Source organism: Mercenaria mercenaria, chromosome 3 (genome assembly GCF_021730395.1).
Source record: "Mercenaria mercenaria strain notata chromosome 3, MADL_Memer_1, whole genome shotgun sequence".
Taxonomy (NCBI): domain Eukaryota; kingdom Metazoa; phylum Mollusca; class Bivalvia; order Venerida; family Veneridae; genus Mercenaria; species Mercenaria mercenaria.
In genome coordinates, this window is record NC_069363.1 from 73,177,486 (window position 1) to 73,193,836 (window position 16,351).

A 16,351-nucleotide genomic window follows, 5' to 3' on the forward strand; every position below is an offset into this window, starting at 1 on the left:
CATCGACAAGAGTCATCGAGTTTCGTTTCTGCTATGAATAAGAGGTCTATAACATTTTTTCTGACATAACCACATATAAATTTATTTAGGTGCTTATTTCTGGCATTAAGAAGTGTTTCAAATATATCCATATCACTGTCTTGTTATGAAGGCTACTATTTTCTTGCTCCGTAAGTATACTTTCTCCATAAAAAGAGTCTGAAAAATGGAAATGGTCACAATCTGGACATATCCTTGTTTTTGTATTAGTTTTGAATAATGTTTATTAACAAATCAGATTCCTTTCTCACTGACTCTTATCAATGGAGTGGGACAAATTTACCAAAAGCTAGGGGGACGAGTTGACCAAAAATATATTTTTATAGCTCTTTGAGTTGACCAAACTTTATCATGAGGGGTAAGAAATGTCCAGATTTGGGGGACGAAGTGGTCAGGATCAAATCTCCCGTATTGGGTGTTGACCAAATCGGGGACGAGTTGACTATCAAACTCCAACACAGTGTTACTTCCCCTTATCGGAGGTTGGATACCTATCAAACTCCACGGCAGCGGTTACTTCCCCTTCCAGTCAGGGGGTCATGAAAATGGACGCACTGTTGTCGACGTATCCCTTTTTATGGAGGGACGAGGCCTTCCCGTTGTGTCATATTTTGTCGAGAAGACCTTTTGCAATGTTGGATGTTGAAAATTGCAATGCATCGGGACCTTGGACGTTTAGCAATGCCACTATTAATGTGAAACCGAGGATAGAAGCCATGTCAGAAATGTTCATGTTTCGAGGTGCAGTACAGACCATCTTACAGTCGCGTCCAGGCGCTCAGCATCACACAGAGTTCAATGCAGAACAGAAGATTGCAGTTCAGGCGCTGGATGAATTTGTCAAAGAAGGTTTTCACAATACCTTTCATATGTAGATTCAAGGGGAATATCAGAGCAAGGAACCTCTGGTGTCCTAGCTACAGCGAACTAGCCCATTCCGAACATTTTTAAAATTTTTATTAATCGTTTTACTTTCGTCAAGTTTATATTTTAAATATAAATTTTCATTTTAAAAATGCTGGACAAATATGTCACGATTAAAATAACGTGAAAAGAAATTCGAACAAACAACATTGTCTTGTAACAGATTTTCTGTAATTGATCAGACTGGTTACTGTGCGTAACACCGGGTCAAAACTCCCCTATTCCGAATCACCACAAATTACCTGAAATTGTTTCTTACAACTATCCACAACATAATAAACTACATCTTGAATCGAAAACACTAAATTATTTTATGTCAGGTAATAGAAATAATCGCATTAAGGCCAATTAAATGACTAAAACGATAGCATGACATCCTTCTTTGCATTATGAAATATCTGTTTTAAAACAGAACATGTGGGCGTCTTGTCCTTTATGTGAATTAAATATCACATTTATAACAAATACCTCCGCCTTTTTCTTTAACATCTGGCCATGGGTAAAAACAATAACAATAAATTAATATTTTGGACACATTGAAATCGATATTTGATCATGCAATCTTAAACTACGTGCAGAGAACAGAATGAAAATGTTGATTCGAATAGGCACAATGTATTGCCATCTATATTTCCTCTTTAGGCATCTCATGGACAAATTTTTTTAATGTGGGATAATGACGAAAGAGCATAAAATTTCCTTCTTTTTAATCTCCCTTCCGTTTCATTTCATTAAAAAACTAGAACACAAGCGCACTTTGAATCTGACATTTTTGTTTACATTCGTCAAATTCCACATAAGAGAAAATATAGCATTGGACATGTTAATTATGTATTATGTAAGAATAACTTGAACATTTACCAGCAATTAATTATTAGTTAATGTATAGAATAAAACCAAAACATAGCTTACGGTTTCTTGACGTAATGCCGACGGCTGCTTAAAAACTTGGAAATGAGTCAACTTACAGACTGGTTCGGAATAGGCAAGTTCACTGTATAATTTCTCACCCTTATCCTAGTCAAAATAATTCGAAGTTCAGATTGTTTTATATTTTTCACGGACAGTCTAAACATCAAAACATTGGAGGACAAAAATAATGGAAGATAAATCACAGCACACAGTCATGTAAAGTTACTGGTTTTATCGCTTGCGTGTATTGCGTGTAGACACATGGTAAACGTTAATCGTGTACAGTACATACATAGGTTTAAATCACTGGAAAATTCGTAATTTTGGATATTATTTGATAATTTTTAAATCAATAAGGAATTGAATCCCCTTTCGATACAAGTAAGTTTTATTTGAGTTTATGGCCAATTCGTGAAATAATCGGCATTTAAACCTATAGCATGTAAAAAGTCGGCAGCAATGAAAATTTCATCGGAAATTGCTTCATGACAACTATTTTGGTCCTTTGAGTGTTTGACGCGAGTGGGGATATTGCCCATATGAAAAAATTATCTCAATATTTCCTAGGAATGCGTCAAATTAGTTGGACTAACCCTTATCCTAATCTCACACGCTTCGCAAATCCAGGGCTCACGCTGTCGATTGCCACTTTGCAATAAAAAATAAACATGGCTCTAAAATTTGGGAGCGTCTCTTTCATACGGAAGAAACTACTTCCGTCTAGTACAGGCATAATACCATTAAATCTCTGCATTGAGTGTATGCACACATTGAATGTACACTATTATAAGATCCATGTTAAACCTAACCCTAACCTTTAGTCAGTGTATAGTACACTCAATACGTGCGTACATCCAATATTGAGCGAGTATTACAAACTATAAAAATCATGATTTAATATAATATACTACAAGATCTATAAGCAGAAAGAAGATATATAAGATGTAAGAAGCTAAGATCGATGTACAGCAAATAACTGGATGGATACATGTGCGTCAGTACATCCGTGCTTCCATCCGGATCTGTGTGTCCGGACCATAACTTTGACATGCATAGAGCAGTCCGGTTTTTATTTGCCATGAATGTTAACCTCTGTGAGATGGAGTCTCATGCACAAACCACAGGTTCCTATCTTAAAGGTCAAGGTCACAGTTGGAGGTCAAAGGTCATGTCAGATCTTTACAGATTGTCTGGACCATAACTTTGACATGCATGAAGCAATTTTGTTTATATTTTCCATTAATGACAATCTTAGTGAGACGGAGTGTCGTGTGCAAACCCTAGGTTACTATCTCAAAGGTCAAGGTCACAGTTAGGTGTTTAAAGGTCATTTTAGAGCTTGTCCAGGCCATAACTTTGATAAGTATGGAGCAATCTTTTTTTACTTTGGCATAAATGTTCACCTTTATGAGACAGAGTGTCGTGTGCAAACCTCAGGTCCCTATCTCAAAGGTCAAGGTCACACTTAGGGGTCAAAGGTAATTTTAGAGCTTGTCCGTGCTGAAACTTTGCTTTGCATAAAGCAGTCTTTTTATACGCCCAAAGGGACGTATTATGTTATAACGCTGGGGTCCATTCATTAGCAATTTCGTGTCCGCTCTATAGCTCTTGAACCCCTTGAAGGATTTCAAAGACACTTGGCTTAAATGTTCACCACATCGAGACGACGTGCAGAGTGCATGTTTCGGATGGCTTGCTTCAAGGTCAAGGTCACACTTAGGGGTCAAAGGTCATATGACTTTGTTTCGTGTCCGCTCTGTCACTATTGAACCGCTTGAAGGATTTTAAAGAAATTTTGCACAAATGTTCACCACATTGAGATGATGTGCAGAGCGCATGTTTTGGATGGCTCACTTCAAGGTCAAGGTCACACTTAGGAGTGAAAGGTCATAGGACTTTTTTCCGTGTGTATTTTGCACTGCATTGTGGTGCTCTTGTTTTTATTTGGCAGATCCCTGTTTTGTTCACTTACAATAATTTTTTTATTGAATTACTTCCCTTTTATGTTACTATAAATAGCTTATTTTGTAACTTTTTATGCACCTGAATGGACGTATTATGTTATGATCCCGGTGTCCGTCCGTCTGTCTGTCCATCCGTCCGTTAGCAATTTCGTGTCCGCTCTGTAACTCTTGAACCCCTTGAAGGATTTCAAAGAAACCTGACACAAATGTTCATAACACTGAGATTACGTGCAGAGCGCATGTTTTGGATGTCTCATTTCAAGGTCAAGGTCACACTTAGGGGTCAAAGGTCATATGAGTGTGTTTCGTGTCCGCTCTGTAACTCTTGAACTGCTTGAAGGATTTCAAAGAAACTTGGCACAAATGTTCACCACGCTGAGACAACATGCAGAGCGCTTGTTTCAGATGACTAGCTTCAAGGTCAAGGTCACACTTAGGAGTGAAAGGTCATATATGACTTTGCTGTATCCACTCTGTAACTCTTGAACTGCTTGAAGGATTTCAAAGAAACTTGGCACAAACGTTCACCACACTGAGACAACATGCAGAGCGCATGTTTTCGATGACTCGCTTCAAGGTCAAGGTCACACTTAGGGGTCAAAGGTCATATATGACTTTGTTTTGTGTATATTGCTATGCATTGCAATGCTCTTGTTTTTATTTGGCAGATCCCTTTTTGTTCTCGTACAATATTTTTTTTGGAATTACTTCCCTTTTTTGTTACTATAAATAGCTTATTTTGAAATGTTTTTATTATTGGCAGTAGGAAAAACTGAGACCACTTTTCTGTGGTACAACATGGATGGTACATCCAATTTTTAGATGTATTTTGACATAACTTTACCTGGTAAGAATTTTTTTTGAGTTAGAAATTATTTTTTTTTTGAATTTCTTCTTTTTGTTGTTCCTGTCCTTTGGGCTTCAACAGTCAAGTTCTTTAAATTTTACTCCCATCCTCTGATGTAACCCTTCAGGCGTATATTGCCCCGCTTGGCGGCGCTTTTGTTTATTACTGGTCATAGGAAAAAACCGAGACCACTTTTCTGTGGTACAACATGGATGGTACCTCCAATTTTTAGGTGTATTTTTACATATCTATACCTGGTAAGGATTTTTTTTTTGAATTTCTTCCCTTTGTTCTTCCTGTCCTTTGGGCTTCAACAGTAAAGTTTTTTTTAATTTTGCTCCCATCCTCCTCTGATATAACCCTTGGGGCGTATATTGCCCTGCTTTGCAGAGCTCTTGTTTTATTTGGCATAAATGTTTGCCTCAATGAGACAGATTGTCGCGTGCAGTTCCAAGTCCTTTTGCCAGCTGGTGGGCTTGACATATTTCCCATGTGCATCTAGTTCTTATCAAACTGGAATCATTCTGTAAAGTCAAGAAATGTCAAACATATTCTGACATTGACTTGTATTTATTAAGACCCTCAAGTGTTTTGACATAGGACATACCCTAAAGTGTTTTGATAAGAAATACACCTTCATACACATATATAAAACAACTTTCAAGTGTTGGGATTCAAATATATGGACAGGACACATTTTCAGACACCCTAGTGAGCTGGCTGCTGCCATATTATACTTAACTGCCATGTTATGACTTATATATAGATGCTTGAGTGTACTTAAATATATCTATTCACAATGACAATGAATGATAATGTTGATTATTTTCAGCATTGTTTACATATTACACAGAATAATGAAGATAGGCATTTCTGTCTTGCTTCTTATACAGTGCATTTGTTACTTTCAGAAAAGCATTTGAAATGCCTAACAGATATATGGGGAAAACCAATAGAGGAGAGGAAGGAGAGTGAAATTCAGGCAGTTTTGGCTGTACATGTTTTTGGCCCTTTATGTCCCAGTGCAGATGTTCGTGTGGATAGAAGGTGTAATGATTGCTGTCCAGGATGTAACACACCAGTGCATAAAACAGACACTAGCTTTGGTAAATAGCTTATAACAATACTTAAATTACACAGATTTGTAAGTAGCTCTTCTTTGTTCAAAAGGATTCCTTCAGTGTATTTATGATGGACTTCTGAGCGGGGACAGAAACTGTTGTGAGATTTGAGCATATTTATGACACCCCATCTGTTGGGAGATTTATTAATTATGTATGGTCTGTCTGTCACAAAAGTTTTCCTGTACTACTTCTCTAAAACTACTAGTGGGATTTCAAAGGAAGATTTTAGGTCTATTGAACGTGATTATGATTTATCTTGTCCGTCAGTCTTTCTGTCTTTATGTCACAAAGTTTGTCTGCGCTACTTCTTTAAAACTACTGGTGGGATTGGATTTGGACTTAAAATAGTTGTTCAGCATCATCACTCACATCATATGACACAAGGGCCATAACTGTTGCACAAGTATTTCACGAATTATCCTTTTTTTACATAGAATTTCAGGTTAAAGTTTTGGTGCACTTTCACTCTATCTCAGTTACCGGGTATTACTAAATGGATTTTATTATCCCCCGCCGATTAAATCGGGAGGGGGGTATTGAAATGGCGTTGTCCGTCCGTCACGTCCATGCATCCGTGCGTGCGTGTGTCCGTCTGCAGCCATTTCTCAGTAACTAGCAGGTAGAATTTCATGAAACTTGAAATAAACATGAACCAACATACTGCGATGATGCCCATCAAGTTTTCTTTTGGATTGGTCGATTTCCCTTAGAGTTATTGCCCTTGATTTAATGAAAAATGCCCAAAAATGTCCGTCCGCAGCCATTTCTCAGTAACTAGCAGGTGGAATTTCATGAAACTTGAAATAAATATGAACCAACATACTGCAGTGATGTCCATCAAGTTTTTTTTTGGATTGGTCAATTTCCCTTAGAGTTATTTCCCTTTATTTACTGAAAAATCGACGTCTGCAGCCATTTCTCAGTAACAAGCTGGTAGAATTTCATGAAACTTAAAATAAATATGAATCAACATACTTTGATGATGTTTGTCATTTTTAGCTCATCTGATTTTTTGAAAAAAAATGATGAGTTATTGTCATCACTTGAGCGGTTGTCAGCGTCGGCGTCGGCGTCTGCGTCGGCGTTGCCTGGTTAAGTTTTATGTTTAGGTCAGCTTTTCTCCTAAACTATCAAAGCTATTGCTTTGAAACTTGGAAGACTTGTTCACCATCATAAGCTGACCATGTATAGCAAGAAACATAACTCCATCTTGCTTTTTGCAAGATTTATGGCCCCTTTTGTACTTAGAAAATATCAGATTTCTTGGTTAAGTTTTATGTTTAGGTCAACTTTTCTCCTAAACTATCAAAGCTATTGCTTTAAAACTTGGAACACTTGTTCACCATCATAAGCTGACCCTGTACAGCAAGAAACATAACTCCATCCTGCTTTTTGCAAGATTTATGGCCCCTTTTGGACTTAGAAAATATCAGATTTCTTGGTTAAGTTTTATGTTTAGGTCAACTTTTTCTCTTAAACTATCAAAGCTATTGCTTTGAAACTTGCAACACTTGTTCACCATCATAAGCTGACCCTGTACAGCAAGCAACATAACTCCATCCTGCTTTTTGCAATAATTATTGCCCCTTTTGGACTTAGAAAATCATTTTCTTGGTTGAGTATTATGTTTAAGGCAACTTTTATCATAAACTATCAAAGCTATTGCTTTAAAACTTGCAACAGTTTTTCACAATCATAAGTGGACACTGTACATCAAGAAACATAACTCTATCCTGCTTTTTGCAAGAATGATGGCCCTTTTTAGACTTAGAAAATCATGGGTAGGACAATATTTCTATTATACAAAAAAAAATCAGATGAGCCTCAGCACCCGCAAGGCGGTGCTCTTGTTTTTTTTCAATTGGTCAATTTTCCTAAGAGTTATTGCCCTTTAATTATTTGAAAATCTACAGATTTGTACATAACAAACCAACCAATTGGTAGAATTTCATAAAACTTCTTTCATTCTTTTCCGTGAACATTTATTATAAACATGTGAAGTTGTGTACCCACACCTGGTCACCACCTTGCTTTCGTCACACCCCCTCCCCCGACCAACCTCCCCCCCCCCCCAATCCCAAAAAAAAATTCTTTCCTTTTTATTATTATTTTTTCAGACTTTCATGAATATTTATCAACATACAAAGTTGTACTGTTCCCCCACCTCACTCCTCCGACCAGTCATCCCCCTCCCCCCCCCCCTACATTTTTTAGCTCACCTGTCACAAAGTGACAAGGTGAGCTTTTGTGATCGCGTGGCGTCCATCGTCCGTCCGTCCGTAAACTTTTGCTTGTGACCACTCTAGAGGTCACATTTTTCATGGGATCTTTATGAAAGTTGTTCAGAATGTTTATCTTGATGATATCTAGGTCAAGTTCGAAACTGGATCACGTGCGGTCAAAAACTAGGTCAGTAGATCTAAAAATAGAAAAACCTTGTGACCTCTCTAGAGGCCATATTTTTCATGAGATCTTCATGAAAATTGGTCAGAATGTTCATCTTGATGATATCTAGGTCAAGTTCGAAACTGGGTCACGTGGGGTCAAAAACTAGGTCAGTAGATCTAAAAATAGAAAAACCTTGTGACCTCTCTAGAGGCTATATTTTTCAAGAGATCTTCATGAATATTGGTCAGAATGTTCACCTTGATGATATCTAGGTCAAGTTCGAAACTGGGTCACGTGCGGTCAAAAACTAGGTCAGTAGGTCTAAAAATAGAAAAACCTTGTGACCTCTCTAGAGGCCATATTTCTCAATGGATCTTCATGAAAATTGGTCAGAATGTTCATCTTGATGATATCTAGGTCAGCTTCGAAACTGGGTCACGTGGGGTCAAAAACTAGGTCAGTGGATCTAAAATAGAAAAACCTTGTGACCTCTCTAGAGGCCATATTTTTCAAGAGATCTTCATGAATATTGGTCAGAATGTTCACCTTGATGATATCTAGGTCAAGTTTGAAACTGGGTCATGTGGGGTCAAAAACTAGGTCAGTAGGTCTAAAAATAGAAAAACCTTGTGATGTCTCTAGAGGCCATATTTCTCAATAGATCTTCATAAAAATTGGTCAGAATGTTCACCTTGATGATCTCTAGATCAAATTTGAAACTGGGTCACGTGCGGTCAAAAACTAGGTCAGTAGGTCTGAAAATAGAAAAAAACTTGTGACCTCTCTAGTGGCCATATTTTTCATGGGATCTTTATGAAAATTGGTCAGAATGTTCACCTTGACGATATCTAGGTCTGGTTCAAAACTGGGTCATGTGCGGTCAATAACTAGGTCAGTAGATCTAAAAATAGAAAAACCCTGTGACCTCTTTAGAGGCCATATTTTTCAAGAGATCTTCTTGAATATTGGTCGGAATGTTCACCTTGATGATATCTAGGTCAAGTTTGAAACTGGGTCACGTGCGGTCAAAAACTAGGTCAGTAGGTCTAAAAATAGAAAAACCTTGTGATGTCTCTAGAGGCCATATTTCTCAATGGATCTTCATGAAAATTAATGAGAATGTTCAGCATGATGATATCTAGGTCAAGTTCGTAACTGGGTCATGTGCGGTCAAAAACTAGGTTAGTAGGTCGAAAAATAGAAAAACCTTGTGACCTCTCTAGAGGCCATATTTTTCACGAGATCTTCATGAAAATTGATGAGATTGTTCACCCTGATGATATCTAGGTCAAGTTTAAAAGTGGGTCACATGCCTTCAAAAACTAGGTCATTAGGTCAAATAAAAGAAAAACCTTGTGACCTCTCTAGAGGTCATATTTTTCAATGGATCTTCATGAAAATTGGTCAGAATTTTTTATCTTGATGATATCTAGGTCACATTTGCTCAAAAACTAGGTCACTATGTCAAATAATAGAAATAACGACGTCATACTGAGTTCAACACTGGGTCATGTGGGGATAGGTGAGCGATTCAGGACCATCATGGTCCTCTTGTTTTGTTTTTTTTCATTTTTAGCTCATCTGATTTTTTGAAAAAAAATGATGAGTTATTGTCATCACTTGAGCGGTTGTCGGCGTCGGCGTCGGCGTCGGCGTTGGCGTCTGCGTCGGCGTTGCCTGGTTAAGTTTTATGTTTAGGTCACCTTTTCTCCTAAACTATCAAAGCTATTGCTTTGAAACTTGGAATACTTGTTCACCATCATAAGCTGACCCTGTATAGCAAGAAACATAACTCCATCTTGCTTTTTGCAAGATTTATGGCCCCTTTTGTACTTAGAAAATATCAGATTTCTTGGTTAAGTTTTATGTTTAGGTCAACTTTTCTCCTAAACTATCAAAGCTATTGCTTTGAAACTTGGAATACTTGTTCACCATCATAAGCAGACCCTGTACATCAAGAAACATAACTCCATCTTGCTTTTTGCAAGATTTATTGCCCCTTTTGGACTTAGAAAATCAGTTTTCTTGGTTAAGTTTTATGTTTAGGTCAGCTTTTATTCTAAACTATCAAAGCTATTGCTTTAAAACTTGCAACACTTGTTCACCATCATAAGTTGACCCTGTACAGCAAGAAACATAACTCCATCCTGCTTTTTGCAAGATTTATTGCCCCTTTTGGACTTAGAAAATATCAGATTTCTTGGTTAAGTTTTATGTTTAGGTCAACTTTTTCTCTTAAACTATCAAAGCTATTGCTTTGAAACTTGCAACACTTGTTGACCATCATAAGCTGACCCTGTACAGCAAGCAACGTAACTCCATCCTGCTTTTTGCAATAATTATTGCCCTTTTTGGACTTAGAAAATAATTTTCTTGGTTGAGTATTATGTTTAAGTCAACTTTTCTCATAAACTATCAAAGCTATTGCTTTAAAACTTGCAACAGTTTTTCACCATCATAAGTGGACACTAAACATCAAGAAACATAACTCTAACCTGCTTTTTGCAAGAATGATGGCCCTTTTTAGACTTAGAAAATCATGGGTAGGACAATATTTCTATTACACAAAAAAAATCAGATGAGCGTCAGCACCCGCAAGGCGGTGCTCTTGTTAATTTTCCATCCATATTTCAATATTTATAATCAACATCGATGATCAATGACAATAATCGATGTTTTGTACCCTCACCCAGTCACCCCCGCTGCCCCTCCTCCCCCAACCAAAAAATAGCATTCATTTTCTGTTAAATTGATTTTGACAAATGAAATTATTTGCTTCTTTTGCTACTTAGTAACATCCTTAACTTTTTGCCGGATATATTTTTTTGCCATTCCTGACCACAAGCCCTTTCGGCGGGGGATACCAATTCATCGAATTTGCTTGTTCAAACTTAAAATAGTTGTTCAACATCATCACTTACATCATGTGACGCAAGGATCATAACTCTTGTGTCATTATTTAATGAATTATCCCCCCTTTTCACTTATAATTTCAGGTTAATGTTCTGTACACTTTCACTCTCACTTATTACTGAATAGATTTGATTCAAACTTAAAATAGTTGTTCCGCCTTATCACCAACATCATATGACACAAGGTCCATAACTTTGGCACCAATTTTTCATGAATTATGCCCAGTTAACTTAGAATTAAAGGTTAATTTTAATGCATTTTCACTACATTTCAAGTTATTACAAAATGGATTTTATTCAACATGACACAAGGTACATCACTCTTGCACCAATATTTCATGAATTATGCCCCCTTTTTGCTAAGAATTATTCTTAATATTTAATGTTTTGATACACTTGAACCTTATCTCTCTTATTATTTAATACTTTTGACACAGACTCTAGCTATTATCCAATATTTCATCCATGTTGGTGTAATTAGACACTCCAGTGACAGATCCAGCTTCGTCAAATGTGCCCAGTTTCACTATCCAGCATCGAAATAGTGGAGCGCACTGTCTCCTGTGACAGCTCTTGTTTGTGGAGGCACCAAGTCAGTAACACTATTTATACAGAACAAAGAAACTTAATTTTGTAAACTGGATAATGAGGAAAAGTTGTTCCTTTGCGATGCATAATTACACCACTAGGGAAGTTTCACAAGTTTTGTGGGGCATTTATGCAAAAGTATGATTAGAAATGACCACTTGTTCAGTGAAACATACGGTTCGTGCCAACAGGAATATGCAAAATACTCGGAAGTCTAGAGGAATTCACTCAGTCGCTAGCAAATAGAGTCACTCCAAGTGGACATAGAGTGACAGGAGTGACTTCCAGTCTAGAGTTATATCACTGCAGCATGCACTTCGCAGGAGTAATTTCACGTCACTTTGGAGTGCTTTTACAGGTAACTGGAAAGTAGAAAATGTTCATAGATTTACGGACATTCACTTTAAATAATTTTCACACTTGACAATAATTTGGAGACATTGTAAATTCGACAAGAATGAAATGGAAAAGAGAAGACTTTTAACTGAATATTGATGGTCAAAATCGGCACTCGCTTATCTGTAACCTTTTTAAAAAGTGCATAAATTGGTATACGATCTTTTTGTCCTTTTAAAATTCTTATTAATCCCTACATTTACTTAAAGGTATGCACATATTAAATTGAGTACCTACATTAGTCGGCATAATAAAACAGTTTGACATTGTGTCAGTTTCACATCTATAGGATAGTTTTGTCACCTGTGTCGAGAGGTATAGTTACGTCATGCGACTGCTGACTTGATTCAAAAGGTTGGTGCTTCTTTGATCATAAAAAATTTGCATGGTTAGAATTTCTGTGGTGCACTCTAAGTAAATTAACTTGCGAATAAATTTATAGATGGAATTTACGAACCGTTGATCGACGGAAAAATTGCCACTCTTCTCTAAATTGTAAGTGCGGAAATTTCCATGTCTGTTTTCTATGTGTATTTTACCTGCAGAACTATGCTTTAGTATAATACAGGCTTCAGTTCAATTTTATTTCAATCTAACATCAAACAAATAGCTACAGTTACGGTTTTATCTATCTGTGTTATATACTACGAAAATTTTGGGTGTATATTCTGTCAATTCTTTTTGTTATGCCCCCCAAGGGAGGCATATAGTTTTTGAACCGTCTGTAAGTCTGTCCGCAATTTTCGTGTCCAGTCCATATCTTTGTCATCGATGGATGGATTTTCAAATAACTTGGCATGAATGTGTACCACAGTAAGACGACGTGTCGCGCGCAAGACCCAGGTCCGTAGCTCAAAGGTCAAGGTCACACTTAGACATTAAAGGATAGTGCATTGATGGGTGTGTCCGGTCCATATCTTTGTCATTGATGGATGGATTTTCAAATAACTTGGCATGAATGTGTACCACAGTAAGACGACGTGTAGCGCGCAAGACCCAGTTCTGTAGCTCAAAGGTCAAGGTCACACTTAGACTTTAAAGGATAGTGCATTAATGGGCGTGTCCGGTCTATATCTTTGTCATCCATGGATGGATTTTCAAATAACTTGGCTTGAATGTGTACCACAGTAAGACGACGTGTCGCACGCAAGACCCAGGTCCGTAGCTCAAAGGTCAAGGTCACACTTAGACGTTAAAGGCCATTTTTCGTGATAGTGCATTGATGGGCTTGTCCGGTCCATATCTTTGTCATTCATGCATGGATTTTAAAATAACTACGCATGAATGTGTGACACAGTAAGACGACGTGTTGCGCGCAACACCCAGCTCCGTAGGTCAAAGGTCCTAAACTCTAACATCGGCCCTAACTATTCATTCAAAGTGCCATCGGGGGCATGTGTCATCCTATGGAGACAGCTCTTGTTGACCATACCTCTACACCTATTGTATCGAAATCAGTATAAAATCTTCAACAGGTCAATTTTCCAGGTATGTTTACCCTAATCAAATTCCACTCAGAGTCACTCTAAAATACTCAGAGTAATGCGAAGTGCTGCCGAAGATATTTTTTATGCCTCCAAAGGGAGGCATATAGGAGTTGGAACATCTGTCTGGATGTCCATCCATTCCTTTGGTTCCCGATCCTTGATTGCTCGATGACCCCTTTCAGTTTTGAGGTTGATTGCTCGAGAACAAGGCCGTGGTGACCTTGAGCTGAAAATCAGTTTTTGATCGATAACTGAATATATAACGCATTGGGGAAGGAACCTCAAACTTCCTAGGCTGGTTGGCCATGACTGGCAGGTGACCCCTATCCATTTTGAGGTTGGTTTCTTAAATTTAAAGGTCGCTGTAATCTTGAGCTGAAAATGAGGTTGGTTGCTTAATGGTCAAGGTCACAGTGACCTTGAGCTGAAAATCAGTTTCTGACTGATAACTGAAGAATGCTTTGGCTCAGCATGTCAAGCTTTCTAGGCTGGTTTATCGTGACCGGCAGATGACCCTTTTTGATTTTGAAGTTGTTTGCTCAGAGGTCAAGGTCGCTGATTGATTAAGCAAGAACGTTTCAGCTCAGGAACCTCAAACTTCAGTGGCAGGTTGGTTGTGACAGGCAGATGACCCCTATTGATTTTGAGGTGGGTCGTGGTGCTAGGGAACCTGAAACTTGGTATGCAGTTTGGACAAGAACAGACTCCTAACTTTCAAGGTCAGTAGGGCAGAGGTCAAAGTCATGCTTATCTTGAATTGGTTTTGGGGCATATGGGTCTTATAGTGGCAGTTCTTGTTGTCAGTCTATGACTCTGGGTACATGTAATTGAGTTTTCACTTGGGATTCACTCAGAGTCACATTTTTTCCACTCGCTCTAGACTTCGAGTATTTTGCATATTCCTCCATGCCTGAACTGTAATATGGAAAGTCTCTGGGTTTTAAATCAATGACCTTCCGCTTGCAATGCATATGAACAGTATAAGATACCCTATTTAATATCTTAGAATAATTTTAAATAAACAGCACAATCTTTTACAGGTCATAATGATGGCTGGCATGGATATGCAGATATTGTTGTCAGGCACAGTCAGATCAAAATAACACAACATGAAGATGCTGGTGCTTCAGGAGACCAGCCGCCAGCCAAAAGAGCAAGGTCAGACAGTGATGAATCAGTATCCTCCATTACTGAGGTCAAGTCATCTTCAGGGGAACCTTACATGCCATATGGACCACTAAAGTTACAAGCTGGCAGTCAGTCTAAAGATTTGTCACAAATTCTGGCACAGACAATTGTAAATGCTTTTATTCAATATAAAAAGAACTCCAGTTTAAAGAATTATTTTATTCCATGTTTTCTGGCATCAGAAAAATTTGTCACAATTCACATGTACAATCCAGATCATGATCTGTTAGTAACACAGGGTGAAGCAATGACTCTGAGAAAAGCTAATTCCATTGATTATGATACAATTTTGACTATTTGGTTAGCTTTAAACTTTGACATATTTCCAGCAGGTGTGAAAGGAGAGCATGTTGGAGATTTATTGGATACACAAGCAAAGTCTGGCTTCTTTGATCAAATTAAGTCATGCTTAAACTTATATAAACAAAAGCTGGATTTCCCAACTGTGGAATCTGAAAATGATGAACTCCCCAAAAGCTGGCTTATCGAGAAAACACTGCAGAAATCAAGAAAATACTGGGAAAAAGAATTTCTGCTGAAAAAAGATGCTGATCAGGACTGTAAATAAACTTCTAGTTGGGTAGGACCCTTACAAGCATATAATTAAAACCAATCAAGAGGTTTGCTGGCCTTTTGTTGAGGATTAAAATCATAACTCATTTTTTTAAATTTGATAGAAGTCATATATATATATATATATATATATATATATATATATATATAATATATAATATATATATATATATATATATATATATATATATATATATATATAGCATTGAGTAATGGACTTTAAACAGGAGTTATTTTTATCAAAAGCAAATTATGTTTTGCCATTTCCATTTATCTCTTAAAATGCCAGTGACTCTTCAGGGCTGGTGAAAATATAGGACAGATCATGAGAAAATACCACAAACAGAGGTAATAGGATATCCTCAAATGGACTAGAAAAGGTCGGAGTTAGCTTAACTGTCAGTGGTGCTGCTCATTCTTTTCTTAATTCAGGAACTGTGCAATATTTCAACTAATACCAGTACATTGTAATAGGCAACAGTAAAAGCATTGTTTTGACGTTATACGACGTAGTCGATTAACGTTACGTGCTGTAAAAACTTGCTATACATCGTTGCTCTTACTGTAAAATTTCGGAATAGGTGAGTGCTTTGAGGTATTTTGTTTTACATGCTGGAGGTCAGAGTTCGATACCTAAGCGATATTTATGTTGTTTTATTCTTTTTCCTATCACATAAAACAATTAAAAGAGCATCTGTTTAGTGTTTACTGGTCCTGTCATACTAGTTATGTCTCCCACCACACAGTAAGTGGGAGACATGTTGATTTACTCCTGTATGTGTATGTATGTGTGTCTGTCTGTCACAAATCTTGTCCGCTCTCTAAGTTGAACATTTCTCATCTGATCTTCACCAAAGTTGAACAAAATGTGTTTGACCATAAGACCTCGTTCAGGTTTGATAACTAGCCAAATTGAAATAATGGCCCTTGAATTACCGAAAATCGGCCTTTTAACTCTTGTCTGGGGTGTAAGTCAAATATTTCTCATCCCATCTTCACCAAACTTGAA

At 37.4% G+C, this 16,351-nt stretch overlaps 1 protein-coding gene across 1 annotated transcript; it reads left to right on the forward strand.

Annotated features, from left to right (window-relative positions):
* Positions 1–549: 549 nt before the first annotated feature.
* LOC123525690 (uncharacterized) lies at positions 550–16,033 on the forward strand. Its single transcript, XM_045304833.2, has 3 exons — positions 550–888; positions 5,598–5,792; positions 14,622–16,033. Exons 1-3 carry the CDS (start codon positions 579–581, stop codon positions 15,335–15,337), a joined length of 1,221 nt encoding a protein of 406 aa, XP_045160768.2. The 5' UTR covers positions 550–578; the 3' UTR covers positions 15,338–16,033.
* The last annotated feature ends 318 nt before the right edge of the window (positions 16,034–16,351 follow it).

Coding starts and splice junctions, on each gene's coding strand:
- LOC123525690 (XM_045304833.2), top strand. CDS start 579: ATGAAAATGGACGCACTGTTGTCGACGTATCCCTTTTTATGGAGGGAC. Junction 889..5,597: donor GGATGAATTTGTCAAAGAAG/GTTTTCACAATA, acceptor TGTTACTTTCAG/AAAAGCATTTGAAATGCCTA. Junction 5,793..14,621: donor TAAAACAGACACTAGCTTTG/GTAAATAGCTTA, acceptor AATCTTTTACAG/GTCATAATGATGGCTGGCAT.